General features: G+C 47.7%; 1 protein-coding gene across 1 annotated transcript in view; it reads right to left on the bottom strand.

Moving 5' to 3' along the window:
• Window positions 1-4,798: 4,798 nt before the first annotated feature.
• The window catches only part of LOC134284809 (dorsal-ventral patterning protein Sog-like), a 56,903-nt gene continuing 46,827 nt past the window's right edge, over window positions 4,799-14,874 (bottom strand). The window contains exon 2 of the mRNA XM_062844097.1: window positions 4,799-5,016. Coding sequence (XP_062700081.1) covers window positions 4,814-5,016 — 203 coding nt within the window. The 3' untranslated portion in view covers window positions 4,799-4,813. The remainder of the gene's footprint in view (window positions 5,017-14,874) is intronic.

The following is a 14,874-nucleotide window of genomic DNA, read 5'->3' as shown; positions in this document are numbered from 1 at the left end:
AACTTGATGTGAACGGTCTCCTCCATTTCTTCAAACAGGTAAGCAGTTTTGACATTGGCGTACTTGCAGCTTCTTGAAGGTGATTTGACAGACCACTACTGGCGCGAACACTTCATCAAAATCCGTCACGTACATGTGCGAGCAGCCTCGTGCTACTAGTCGGGCTTTGTAGCGTACGTTGTTTTCGTCTCCGTCCAGTTTTCGCTTGAAAAATCCATTTTGATCCCACGACAAAGTTGTCACCAAGTACGGTTCTTGGCATGCGACTTCATCTCTTCGTGTATTGCCGCTATCCATTGTTCCGCTTTTGGGCTCTCGATGGCTTCTCTGTAGGTTCTCGGCTCCAGGATCGCTTTTTGTACCATACCCGTCGTTTTACGGTACGCGCTATGCATTTCGTGCTCCAACTTGATCTCCGGAGCGTTACAACTTCATCGTCATTCACCTCTTCTTCTTCTACTTCACGGGTTGAATCATACAGGCTTAAATCGGAATCCGCTGGCTTAGCCTCATCCTCAAATGTGCCTTCATCATCGCTTTCATCTTTATATTCTTCGGCTTCTTCGAGTGTCTCGTGCGGTATCATCGACTCGTATTGCACGGCTGTTGGAGATGGTTGACCTCTCTTTGTAGCTGCTGCTCCTTCTTCTTCGACAAAAAGTGCATCTCGGCTGATCACAATGTTGTTCGTTAATGATTGGTAAAACGGAAGGCTTTGTGGTGATCCGAGTAACCGAAAAACGATAGTTTGATTGCTTTCGGTTCCAGCTTCGTTAGCTGGACGAACGCTGCAAATCCGAAGATGTCCGTAGTCTGCTTTCTTGCCAAACCAGAGTTCATGAGGAGTCTTCTCTATCGATCGAGACGGCAGCATGTTCTGCAAAAGTACCACCGTGTTGGCTGTTTCTGCCCAGAAATGGTAAACCATTTCCGCATCGAGTAGCTTGCAGCGTGGACGATTTCCACAATCGTCCAGTTTTTGCACTCCGCAACTCCATCCTGCTGTGGTGTGTAGCTTGCGGTGTATTGTGAGACGATTCAATTCTTCCTGTAGAACTCGCCCAAGCGCTTCGCCTTATTCGATCGGAGCCGGAGGCAACCGATACTTCATGAGCTTCATCGAAGATGTTACAAGGGAAGTGGTGATCTACGAGGGTTGCACAAAAGTCACTGTGACTTACTGCGCAACCGTTACATACGCTGCCGTCACTGTTTTGTGATCATGTGTGTTGCTTGGAAGGGAAGAAAGACTCGACATGTTGTACGACATCAGAAGATATCCATACACTCCAGAACAAAATGGAGTAGTCGAGCGGATGAACCGCTCCATAATAGATAGAGTGAGGATCATGCTGAATGACGTGAATCTAACCAAAAAGATTCTGGGCGAAGGCGGAGAACACAGTGCTGTAACTTTTCAACCGCAGTCCAACAAGAGCATTGGAAGAAGCGTGGACAGGTAGGAAGCCGCAACTGGATCATTTGAGGATATTCGATGCAGCAGCGATGGTTCATCAACCGAAGCAGAAGCAAAGGAAGCTTGACCCGGAATCCGACAAGTGCGTTTTCATGGACTACGCTGAGGATACCAATGGGTTTCGAGTATGCGATCCGAAGAGAAACATCAACAAGGACATCAATCATGTCAAAGAGGAGCACAGCGAGTTCAGAGCACGGAAGGATCCGGTCGAATTCATTGAGATCAAATTTCCGGAATTGGTAAAAGAGGTACCAGTTCGCAATTTGCACGAATTGGAAGAAGCAAAGCAAGTGATGAATCAACTTCGGGAGGAACAACGGCTCTGGCAGAGAGTAGTTCATCTAAAGTTCATCTGTTAACGACTTCGAAGGCGCCCTGTAAACCCAGCTGTCCTAGAGCATGGATTCAGGCGCAGCGATCGAAAGTGCCGTCCTCCAGGCAAGTATAATGTTTTTGCTAAAGGTTTTCGACTGGAAATGATTTGTTACGAAGATTCTGGCTTTCTCAGTCTCGGGAATCCAAACGATTAAACTTGCATTGCCCGACGTTTCGGCCTGATTTATTTAGCCAATGCAAATTCAATCGTTTGGATTCCCTAGACTGAGAAAGCCAGAATCTTCGTAGTATAACGTTTCACAACAGATAATCCGCGATGAACGTGGAGGAGAAATACAGTCGGAAGATATGGGTGATCCAACTTCGTACAGTGAAGCACTGAAACGGCCGGATCGTGACCACTGGATAGATGGTATGCAGCAGAAGATTGAAGTTCTGAAATGCAATAAAACCTGGGTGCTAGAAGAGCTGCCGAATGATCCACAGGCTATCCGAAACAAGTGGAAACAACCAAGCGAGACAATGACGGACCGTTTGAGACCACAAGGGTCGGCTGGTTGCGGCGAAGGTAAGGTGTACGGTGTTGATGAACGTGATGGTACGATGAAGATCAGGCTCACGAATGTTCTCCACGTACCGTCATTGTCCCGTGGATTGCTTTCTGTGGCGAAGTTGGCCTCCAAAGGATTAACGGTGGTTTGCGATCACCAAAGGAGTCTGTTCGGGAAGTTTGTACCAGCTGAAGATCGCCAAAACGTTTTTGCAAGCTGAAGCTACAAGGTGACGGGAGGTTTTCGAACGGAAATCTACGAAGTTTCTTCGCAAAGGAAATGATTCGTATGCAGTTAAGTATACCGTATTTGCCCCAACAGAACAGCGTAACAGATATCATCAAGAGATAGCTCGAACGATGCTCCTGGATAAAATGCTGGATCAGAAGCTCTAGGGTGCAGCGACGCTGACAGTGACAGTATGTCAGTAGACGTCATTCCGAAGTTGGATCATCTGAAGGTGTATGGTTGCAAGGAGTAGGCACGTACTCCCGACGTGAAGCGAAAGAAGTTATGGATAGCACGGCGCAGGAGCATACTTTCATCGGATACTCGGAGTAGCATAAGGCATATCAGTTTGTGGATCTAGCTAAGGAGAAGGTTACTGTGAGCCGTGATGCGAAATTTATGGAGCGGAAGGTGAAGCAGCGTCTCCGGAGAAGGCCGCGCGATGCGATTCCGTCAAGAAGTGCTCCAGTGGATTCCTGACGATATTCCAAAGCGTACTGCACCACCGAATGCTGAAGCGAGCAAGGAAGCGGCGCAGAGACCGAAGAAAATGAGTGTCCTAAGCCGGAGAGTTAACAAAGGGAGACTGAATATTGCTTTGGCGTGAGTGATTCCCGCATTTGATGGATGATCCTCTTGATGATAAAAGTGAATTGGATAAATGAAACATTGACTCGGAGAGCGTTTCGGCGTGCAGGCAGCCGACGCGACGGAATCGTAGAGAGTTGCCCAAGCGCTAGTTCCAGTTGCTCATGCGAAACGGTACTTAGGAACTGTGTGAACTATCTCAAGGGAAGACACCAATCGGTGGTCGCTGCTGGGTATTCGAAGCAAAGTGGAATGAATTGAGCAAAGTTGTAAGGTTCAAGCACAGTCTTTGGTTGGTAGTGGTTCAAGGCATAGCTTGTGGTGCCGGGATACAGACAGTAACACGGCATGAGCACTGAGGAGGCAGGGAGTTTTGCGTTTGAGGCATCTGGATGTTGAGGTAGTCTACATCTATGGGGATCTCGACGAGGAACTGTACATATATGCGTTGAGAGGAGAATGTTTGTCACCTGCGTCACAGTATCTATGGCCTGAAGTCAAGTACGACATGCAGGAATTGAAAGTTCCAGAGATGTGTTGAAGTATCTTTGAAGTGTTGGTATCTACAGCCTGAGTGTGAAGTCGTATAAAGAAAAACTCATTGTTCAGCTGGCAGGAAAAGACGGCCAAGACACCTATGGACCAGGGATACCCGAAGGACAGCTAGGAGAGTGAGCTTAAGGAAGACGGTACGATGTACCGTAGCATTATGGATTCGTTGAGGTACGTGGCGATTTCTGGACGTGAGCTTCAGTCTTGGGCCGAATGTTTAGTAAGCCAAACAAACTAAACTGGACGTCTACGAAACGGTTGGCCCAAGGACTGGAAGCTGAGACTTGGCCATGGTAAAATCAATCAACCGACAAGTTTTCTTTGAACTGCTACACAGTGCTCACCTAGTCCTGTCAGATTACTGTCATATGACCAAAAACTCAGGAAAAAAGAAACAAAATCCATCAAAATTCTAAGAAAAACTTAAAACAATAAGCTTCCCTTTTCACGCGAATCAAACAATCAAGTCCGTGGCCAGACTCTCTTGTTTTCTATTTGTGTGCCTTCCGCGCGCGCCTTGTCGCCATCACCTGCCTCCTCCATCCAGACCAGTAGTAGGTAGTGCCAGAAGAGTTGTTGGTGATAACGAAAAAAACAGGGTGCGATAACGCCGCGATTGCGGGTTGTTTTGATAAGCTCGTGCCCCGTCGTCATCATCGCCGCCGTTGTGCGCTTCATTGAGCGCTGAACAACGAGCGGAGGCGCCTACCACCATAGCCATAGCCTACTATGCGCTCGGCGAAGGTGTTTACGGCTATGGTTGCTGCTGCGGCTGCTACAGCGCCATGACGACAGTGGCGACAATTAGTTTGCAAAAAATATAAATAAAAAAGGAATTAAAACTGATGGCTTCTGCTGCTGCTGCCATCAGGCATCAGGGTTTGGAACGCTCGACCGGCGAGAGCAACCACCAACGAACGATCGAGGGGTGATTGATCGTTCGTGGACAGCAGTTTTGACACTCACATAGGACGATCGAGTCGAGAGCCGTATGCGCTTGAATCGCGATGATCGCGCTTTGAATGGTTTTATTGGCATGGAAGCGAGGCGCCCGCTAGAGCTCTAACGTCGCGCTGATCTAGATGGCGATACCACCGGCCGAGAGACCTGCGGAACTGGTTTTGCGTGGTTTAGGTGCGCTAGGACTTAGCCGGGATCCAAAAACGACGATACTTACCGGTACACATTCACATTTTATGCAGTACATGACGCCGAATGGGGGTCCCAAGTCGGCGAACCATGTGGATCCTAGTTCACGTAACGTTTTGCCGAATACACATTCTGGAAGAGGGAGAGAGAAAACAAAGCGTTAGTGGGTGTGTAAATTGTAGTCACTGTTTGGGTAAATTCGGTTGAAAGTGTTACAAAATGACAGATCACTGTTAAAAGCAGTTTGTTTTGATGGTCATCCCAAGCCAATGTTGTTTCCAACCGAGCAGCGTCAATTTTTCGCTGTTTCCAGCCATGGAATCGAAAAGGTAGGTCCTGTTCTCTTCCTGTTGCAAAGAAATAATGAACCATCAATCGTGAAGAAGTTCCCAACCAACGTCCGAACCGGCTTGACAGTCTTTTGGGTTGTTCCAAACTTGATTACTCCTCCGCACCACCAAATCAACCAGCGAAATTGGATGCCAACTTCGCCCGATCCATTCAAAACAAAGCAACCCGTTTTGGAACAACGATCTGCGCCTCGCCGCAGAGCCACCTACTATGTATACTGTGGTCTCAAATATCTCTCGAAATCATTCCGAGTCGTGGGAGGCTACAATCGTTGCCGCCAACTCTTCATCAGCAATGACTCATCCGGCGATTGTTGGAGCAGAGCTCTTCCGAAACCAAATCTGCCATAATTGCCGGCGCACCACGGGAGACATCGATCCGTACCTCGCTGCGCTGGAACACCCATCCGTCACCGTCCAAAAGAGCTCATCATCCATCAGGAGGGTAGAGCGCCCGGCCGGGTTCCTCGTCTTCTTCCGCTCACCCTCGAATCGGAACAGGCTCGAGGAGAGGTGTAAATTCAATTTAAATCGGCCGCAATTAATCAATGCCTTTGGGCGGCCAAGTAGGCGACGCTCTCCGTTCGAACTGCGCTAATCAGCGCTGTGTAGGGAGAAGGGAAAATTAAGAAATATGATTAATTTTCATTCGTTTCGAGACGACGGCGGATACGGACGAATGAACGAACGTACACGAACCCACGGCTTTCGGCTGCCAGGGTGGGCGATTGAAAGCACAGCAATTTTTACGGCTTTCCATGGGATCGATCGGTTCCCCGATTATCTCCGGCAGTTGTTCACTTCTCATTCACACACACGCACTCTGGTACCTCGTCGGAGCCTTTCGGAGCCATAAAAGTGTCGTGTAAATACCGAAAAAAGGTGTGTGGGCTGAGCGAGGGAAGAGAAGATAGAAACCCGAAGAGGCAGGAAAAGATGACGACTACAGGTCTCTCTAGTTCTTACGAGCGCATCAAAGCAGGCGGCTATTGGTCTGGCCGAGTTCATTCTTAAATTCCAATCTACCTCGTCCCGCCGATCCCCGTGCGCCACACAGATGGTAGCACAATAACCCAGCAGTAGGCCTGGAGAAGTGAAGCCGAGTGAAAGAAGAATTTGAAGAACTTTACACAATGAACCGAGGGAAAATTTCTCTGCCATGTTGGCTCCGGTCGGATCGGTTTGTACCGCTCAATCTTGCACGTACGTGTCCGTCGAATGCCTCGACTACCTGTTCCCACGAGCACAACACGATGGATGGATGCTGTGCTGTGGTGCGTTGACGACGCCATGTCTGATCTAACTCCGCAGAAGAATGTTACAAAATAAATCTCCATTCGAGGAACCTTCCGAGAAGTAGGCGAGAAGCCGATCAACCAACGACGTCAGCGCAAACAACGCTCGCGCGGCGGCTGAACTTCCTGGCTACTAGATCTCGACTCGCCACACAGTCCGACCGTCCGTCGGATGTTTTGTATACATTTACACAAACACACCGGTTCGGGAACAGAATTCCCGTCTCCTGCCCTGGCAGGCTGCCGGACTGCCCGCGACCGCGCGCTACCCTAGCCGCTGGTGTAAACAATCTTCATTGATCGACACAAAGCGACTCTTGTTTCATCAACGTAAATAAGCCGTGGCAAAATGGCCCGCGTCATAAAGTAGCATCGCGCGCAGCACAGCGCAGTAGGCTTTGAATGAATCCCCATCGTTGATCGGATTCCAGCATGCAACGCGACGGGTGACGGACGGCGGCTGACAGCGCAGCGAAGCGGGTGCTTGCTGTTGACTGAGCGCATTCCATCGTGACATCGACGACGCATCTACGCATCAGCGTTGTTTACCGATCGATTAGATTAGAACGCGCCGCGTCGCTTCACCAATATTTTTTGAAACGCCGGAAGAGGGCCTATCGATCGATCGGCCGCCCCATGTTTACCCAACTGTCATCGACCTTAATCGGATGGAGATTGATAGCCGTGCCGCCGCCCGCTTCCAGAATGCACTTTTCGGGTTTTCGGCGGGGGAAGGAATGCATTCCAGGTAGATAGGACCTGCCGATACGATCAAGACCGGTGATTTATACGGTCCAAAACGAGGAAGAGGAAAATAATATTCTATTTGGTGGACACCAGCTATAAATCATCGTCTGTGATCGTTTACCGCCGTCGGAGATTATGACACCGCCATATCTCGCTCGCAGTGTGCCTTGACTCCGACATTCTAACTCGAACTATTCCAGAAGCGTCGCCTTAACGACCACCACGCGATCTGTCTACCAAACCAACATAGGTGCGCGATCTTTATGCAGTTTTCCGAACAGGTGGCGGTGGCGGCGGCTGCGGCTGTCACGGAACGGTGACCAAAGGTCAAATGACATTTCGGGTGTGCAAATTTTCGCCGGTTCTTCTGGATTCGGCGTGTGCGAGATCCGAAATGAATCAACGCCTGCTAAGCTGCACAGAAATGGTTAGGGTTGTCTCAAATGTGGATTCGGAATCGACATTTTTGTTTACCACAGTCGAAGTCAGTTTCTGGATGCCGTCTTATAAGGCATTGCATGAAATTCTCTCCTGCTCTTTCACTCTTACAGAAATTTTGTAAAAAAAACAAGGCCAAGAAACGTCAAAATCCAATACAAGATCAAAACAATGCAGTTCCCTATATTTCGGCTATTTCGGCTTGGCAAACTAGTGTCATCCCCCTTAATTTTATCAGACCAAATGATTCCTACTAAAAAATCAAACTTGACTTAGGTAGCCATGACCATTTTTATCGATTGCACAAAAAATCGATCATTCCGTGGCATCCCTAGCTGTCACTCCGATTGAATTAGGTGCCGTTCTTTCTGCACACCCCCGCCTTGCCATCTAATTTATGAATTCTGCGTAGAAGTTCGAGATTTTTTGTCTCTCTTCTGCCGTGCGACGCGATTTGCACGATTAAGTCATGGAAGCATAAAAATTAAATTAATTATCATTGCGAAGCAGGCGAACGAACGTTCCCATTGGTTCCCCCAGTAGAAAAAAATAACAAGTCGCGGTGTCTGTCGTATTCGCCCGCTATAATATTGCTGCGAAAGGTGAAACGGGCGAGCTTGGGCGGGCGAGGTGCGGCGAAGCAAGTGACATACGCTTGACAGGTGCTGCTAGAGCGCGGAGCGACGCGGCGGGATCCGTCATGGAAGATTGCACCCATAAAGTTGGTCATTTTTATGGGATCCGATTTCGAGGGTGACAATTGCTAATCTTCGCTCGCCGCGGTTTCGCGGATTCGTGTGGCGGGATGGCGGGCAGTGGACGAGCGGTGGGGGCGACCACTTAGGCGGGATTTGGCACGAGCTGCGTTGGAGGATTCGCGCGGATATTTCGCGTTCCGGTGCGGTGACAGTTATTTGACGTTTGCGCTCGAATCCGGCCCGTTTTGCGTGACAATTTTTATGGCGGAACGGCCCCCGGTGGACGACGGAGTATGCCAATTTGGAACGCGTGCGGGAAATATGACCATCATTAGGTGACATTTCTTGGAAGCTGTGCGAGGTTTTATAATGGCGAAAGCCGTTCGCACATTTACCGAAATGGGTGATGATTAATCGGGCGATAATTTTATTGACTCAAGTACCTTTCTTCAATGTACATTGCAGTTTTATTTGAAGAACTTTTATATTAATCTCGCCTAGTTATTTTCAGGGAAATACCTAGCGGTCGAACGATTTGACGTCTGACAGACTGTGTCATTGGTTGGTTGATCGAAAGTTCGATCATCTGTCAAAAGATTGCAACAATTTTGCAGTTATCGCACCGCTATCTGTCAAAACGTCAAAACAGAGTTGCGATGTTTTTCGGATGCACTACAGCTGAATTGCGATGTTTTTGAGTGCACTCTGACTGCGCCCAACAGAAATTGACAACTGTTTGACGGCTGTCAGTCGTTGCAGTTGCAGTTAGCGAATTTCATTCGGTAACTGAAAGGTAAACACGTTGCACTTATCGAACGTCTACTGTACCCACCACAATTGAACTGTCTTTTGGGTGGGTGCCCAATTGATCTGATTGAGTTGATCGATTCGAACATCATTCAATGTTTTTAAGACGAAATCTCGCTTGCATTGAATAATACGATCAAGCACGGTATTCTAATCGGAATTGTACTTAACTCGACCTCGAAAAACAAAGGAATAATGAGAAAATTCGAAATAAGCAAAATGGTAAATAATTCTGCTTTGACATTTGAGGTCGACCTTGATGTGATGGAACTCGACATTTTTCGTACTGGGGTTTCAAAAATGTTCCTATCTGACATACACGCTGGAGGAAAATATCTCGAAAGTATATGTTATAAGCAAGGGGCGGGACAAAAGATTTAAAAATTAAAAATTATGTATTTTCAACCACGACTAATAAAAACGTTAAAAAGTGAATAAATCGACACTGATTTTTCATTTGAGCCTAACTGACATTTTCGAGTTCTCTTCATCGATCCTCTCTTTGTGTTATCACAGTATGTTTATTGAGTTTTCCAAAGATTTTTTGATTGAAATGCGAAGAAGACGACTACATGTTGCTATAGAAACAAAAAGAATAATGATTTTGTTTGTTTTGATCAAGTTATTAGCGAAAGAGAGAGTTGACGAAGAGAAATCGACCAAGTCAGTTAGGCCCTCATGAAAAATCATTGTCGAAATATACACTCTTGGATTATATTTTGTGATTTAAACCAAAAGTCTGGATAGGGCTGTTTTTTTCAATCGATTGATTTGCTCTTACTATAAAAATGCATGGCAAATTGTGTGAATGCAATGAGTTTTCGCGAAACATTCGTTTACGAATCTCATGTTTAGTCAGACTCCAGCTATTCTGTCCAACCGCAACAGTTCAATGCTAAGAAACTTGCTTGCCATCTCTGTTTAACAGCTTGGTGCTAAACTACGCAAAACATGTTATGAATGGATCAAGTAACGATCGACAAGAATTGGCATCTTCTTGCTAAACGATAGCGCCCCGATCGAAATGCAGGAAGGTGAACTGGAACATGAAAATAATTTCGATCGAAGCTGGAAGTTGATCGATTCCTCAACGCTGCATTCTCGCTTATTAGCGAATTCATCCTTTGTTTCGTCACACTCGCTGGAGATCGTGAAACGAGTGTTTCTCGGAAACAAGCGATCACTTCATCCAACATCCAAGCAGGCCCCTTAACGCGACGATCATTACAATCGATCGCACCGCGACGAAGGTGACACCTGGTGGCAGGCAGTCGCCAGCGCCACGCTTGTCATCTTCTGCTGCTGGCAAACGCCTACTCTTCGCCGCCTTAACGCTCCGACGCCACCTTTTCTAGGTTAAGTGTAAGCGACCGCGAGAATCCATCCGCGGCGGCATCATCCCACACGACCGACGGCCACGATCATCGGCCCGCGGTCTGCGAATCGGAACAGCCGCAGCGCCACCTCCACTCGAGCGCGCTCTTTCCGATTCTTCTTCCCTTTCATTGCGAGCGCTGTCGTTGTTGTTGTTGTCGTCGTCGGTTTTGCTGTTTTGTTGCGGTTCAAATTTGTCAATTTCTTCTGCGCCTACTTAGTGGGCTTCCTCCGTGGGCGCTATACCTACTGCATCAGACTAAAACAGTTAGAAAGTGTCTAATTTCATGGCGCTCGTCGTCGTGAAAGGGCGAACCTGATGGCGACTCCAGCCAGGCGTGAGCGTATTTTTACCTACAAGCTACGTCGGCAGTTTGCATCATAACGGCACGACGACATTGGTTCGGCAATTAACACTGAACTCATCGCGATTTTTTTTTCTGTGTGACGTGATCGACGCGACGATGGGACCATCAATGGCGCGACAGCCGAGCTGTTCCTCCATCTGCGTACCCCCTGGCCCCATGGCTCCTTTGATGTTCCTCCAATCGTTCCAACATCAAAGAGTGCAATGATTTAAATTTCTCGCTCACAAACAAAACGGTACGGAGCGTGGCAACAAATTACTGCTCGCGAGTAAGCAATCTAGTACTACTCGCCGTCGGACGGCTGCCCCCAAGCAGGCGATGACAAGCGGCGGCGGTTGCGGTCATTAAAATTTTGATCGAAAAGCAATGAACTGCCGCGGCCATGGCCTGGCAAGAAGAGGAGGCATCTGGTACGCGGTGATGGCGACGCCGGCGTCAGTAACCACAGTGTACATTTCCGTACATTTAACAGTTGTAGGTCGTAATCCTTTTGGAATGAACGCGTTGTCCGATGTACGGCGGCGCTGCTACTCCAAACGTCAAACGGGGCGCCAGGCGATCGTAAAGATGGCGGCAGCCCGGGCCGTGGCGCCCACTTCGATTAGTAGAGTCAGTTGCTGCAGTGTGCAATTTTACACACATAACCGTCGTCCATGTGGGTCCACATATCTAGCATTTTACTGCTGCACTCGTCTCTCCAAGTCCAGAGTGCAGCAGCTCATTGCGGTGCGTTTGACTTTTAGCAATTTAAAGTTCAACGGCGCGACGCGTCGATCCGCGTGTGTGGGGACTGCGCGTCAAGGAAATGTCAGATTATGGGCGGCGGCGGCGCCGAGCACTGCCGCTTGTCAAGTGATAAAGTCGCCTAGTTTATGCAGCGCTTTTAACCTAGTGCAGTCGCCTCAACCATTCCTGGTTGGCGTCTATTTCCATAAGTGGTGCGAGATAAACATTTCTTGTAGGATGCGTCCAGCCGAAATGCCACATATTTTAGTGGATGTTAATTGGAAAAAGCAATTACGTGGTTTGCAACTATCAATGTTCAAATTGACATAAGAAACTATGTTTATGATGATCGCAATCCGATCTTTAATGATCTTGGTTCATTTATACAGTTCTGTGCTTGGCACATTTGAACAGTTCTTCAAGTCAAAAGGCATGTTTACAAAAAAGTTATAAGTTAATGCTCTTTAATGGTCTAATCAGGGGGAGACACTAGTTTTCCTAAACCGAAATATCTAAAAGAAACCGAAAAAAAAGATGAAAAACCCGGTAAAACCTGCAAAACTTTTGCGGGTGTCAACCGGTTTTTGTTTTTTCGGCGTTTTTTGGGATAATTCTGCTTGAAGAAACTAGTGTCTCCCCCCTTGTCAGACCATTTAAGAGCTTGTTGACAGTCTCATTTGTAAACAACTGTACACATGGAGGAACTGTCAAACGGCTAGTCCTCTCCGCCGTCGTAATAACGTCAATGAGCTCTTAAATGGTCTGACCAGGGGGGAGACACTAGTTTTCCCAAACCAAAATATCCCTCCAAACCGAAAAAAGGCGAAAAACCTGGAAAAAGCCGCAAAACTTTTATGGGTGTTAACCGTTTTTTGTTTTTTTTCGGAGCTTTTTGGGATAATTCGGATAATTCGGCTTGAAGAAACTAGTGTCTCCCCCCTTGCCAGACTATTTAAGAGCCTGTTGACAGTCTCGTTTGTAAACAACTGTACACACAAAGGCTAGTTCTCTCCGCCGTCGTAATAACGCCGTCTTATTACTCAACCACCCCGCTCGAATTCCACGAATCTAGAGTGACTGGAAGGGAGAGTGGCGTCATGTTCCGATTTTGACAGGTCTCCTGCTCGTTTGGAACGCGCGTTTGTATGGATTTGACAGCAATTTGACACATGATCTTTGTTCCAATTTTGACATTGACGCCACTCTAAGTTAAAGACACTCTACACGAATCGTTTTCGATCGTGGAATGCCAGAAACGCTAACAATCCGTCGTGTGATACGGCTGAAGAACCAATGAATCCCGGCATTCCCAAACCGAAACTAACATCGGAAAGCAATCAAATCTGGAAAAGGCGATGGCGATGGCGACGGCAGCGGCGGCGGCTGCTACCACGGCGCACGGCAACAACCGGAACGTAACGAATCGAAAAATATGCACCATCTACATACCGAACCGACCGATTTCCACCACGATCCCGAGAATTCCCACCCCACGATCACTCTTATTTTTCTGCGCGCGCGATCCGGCGAACCAAAAACACGACCACGAAGAAGAACTGATTCGAAATGATCCCAACAGAGCGGGCGCCGCTGCTAGCCGCCAGCCGCCACCGTTCGGCGGCCAAACGGTTGATCATCTTAATCGATCTTTCTTGTATCATATCGCGCGCCGATCGCGACGCGATCACAGGCGGCGGACAATCTCATCTGATCTCGTATACGATTGTGATGCGGATGGGTGGGGGCGGTCGGTCGATCGGACAAACAGGAGCGCGGAAAAGTGGGGGCAAACATGAATTTGTCATTAACCGTGGGGCCGCCGCTTCGGCCATCCAAGTAGGCAGCGGCGGTGGCGGCACAGCGGCTGATGCAGCGATTGCTCGCACCGTGGAAACCGTTTCGCACGCATTTTTGCACGTCTGTGTAGCGACCGGGAGCGAGGGATGGCGCGGTTTTTGGAGCGATCCGGACGGGTTTGGTTTCCATTTCTGGAAGGATCGCCGTGCGGTCTCACGGTTGATCATACCGGAACGAAATGGACGCGGCGAAGCGATGTCTATTGCTAGAATAGAGGTAATAAACTATAGAGGAAGAATGTCGCTGGCGTCGCTGCCGAAACATCTCTTGCTGGCGGAGATAGGCCGGGCTATAAGTGTCAAAGCGAAAAAGTATGCAGTTTGACAGATAGATACCCGACATGTTTGCGAGCGAGAACAAAGGGAACAGCAGCGACATTCGTCCTCTATAGTTTATTAACTCTATTATTGCTAGGATTGGAAGGTCTGAATGGCTGGCAGTGTTTCTTGTCTGATGATGATCGCTGCTAGAATATTGTGGCTTTTTTTTTTATTCTAATGATCTTCAGAGTTTCTGTGCGATGGTTTTGAAATGACTTATAGTACAGTTGATTGATCATCTGAGAGTGCTGAAATGTGTCACTGTCAGATCAGTTCTGTAGCGTGCTGTTGCTATGGAGATGGTGATTGATGTAAACAACTTTCGTAGATCTACGAGCTGCCCCGAGAACGTTGGCAAGATAGTTCTCAACAGTTGAAGGATTGTTTCTATCATGTCTTTGAGAAAGTGATCAGCCTCCTGTGATCAAATCTTAACACTGCTGTGTTACATCCCCGACGTAATGACCTGATTCTACTAGCTATACCTGGACCCATAACCTGCTGGATACCTCAGCTTAACGAATTACAATACTGAATATGCCGAAGCCCAATCCATTACAGCATCGATATAGGATTGCAACTGTTTGGTGGCTCTGAAAGACCTTCCATATTTCACCCTGGCGAAGAGGGACTCGATCTACAGTTCTGTGAATTGTAAGGTAAGCTCTCTACTCCAATCTACTCTTGTCAACTCTGGTCTGCTTCAGTCTATTGTAGTCTACTCTATTCTACTCTACTCTACTCATCTCTTCTCTACTTTAACTGTTACTTACTGTACTCAGCACTACTCTACTCTACTCCACTCTATTCTACTACAATATAGTAGGCGTATGCACTGGCCACGTCCTTACAACCAGGAGGAGAAGACAAAAGTAGTCGGTTGTTTTTTCCACGGTTACCTCTGCTTTCTGTACCAACTCACTTATAAATGACCACCACTTCCGGACACATGCCAGAGACTGATGTGCGTCATCAAATTCCGCACCAAGTTCAAAGCAATGACACTTTCC

Source organism: Aedes albopictus, unplaced genomic scaffold (genome assembly GCF_035046485.1).
Source record: "Aedes albopictus strain Foshan unplaced genomic scaffold, AalbF5 HiC_scaffold_97, whole genome shotgun sequence".
Classification (NCBI taxonomy): Eukaryota; Metazoa; Arthropoda; class Insecta; order Diptera; family Culicidae; genus Aedes; species Aedes albopictus.
Note: the sequence above shows the minus strand (reverse complement) of the source record. Positions and strands in the feature narration are given on the sequence as shown.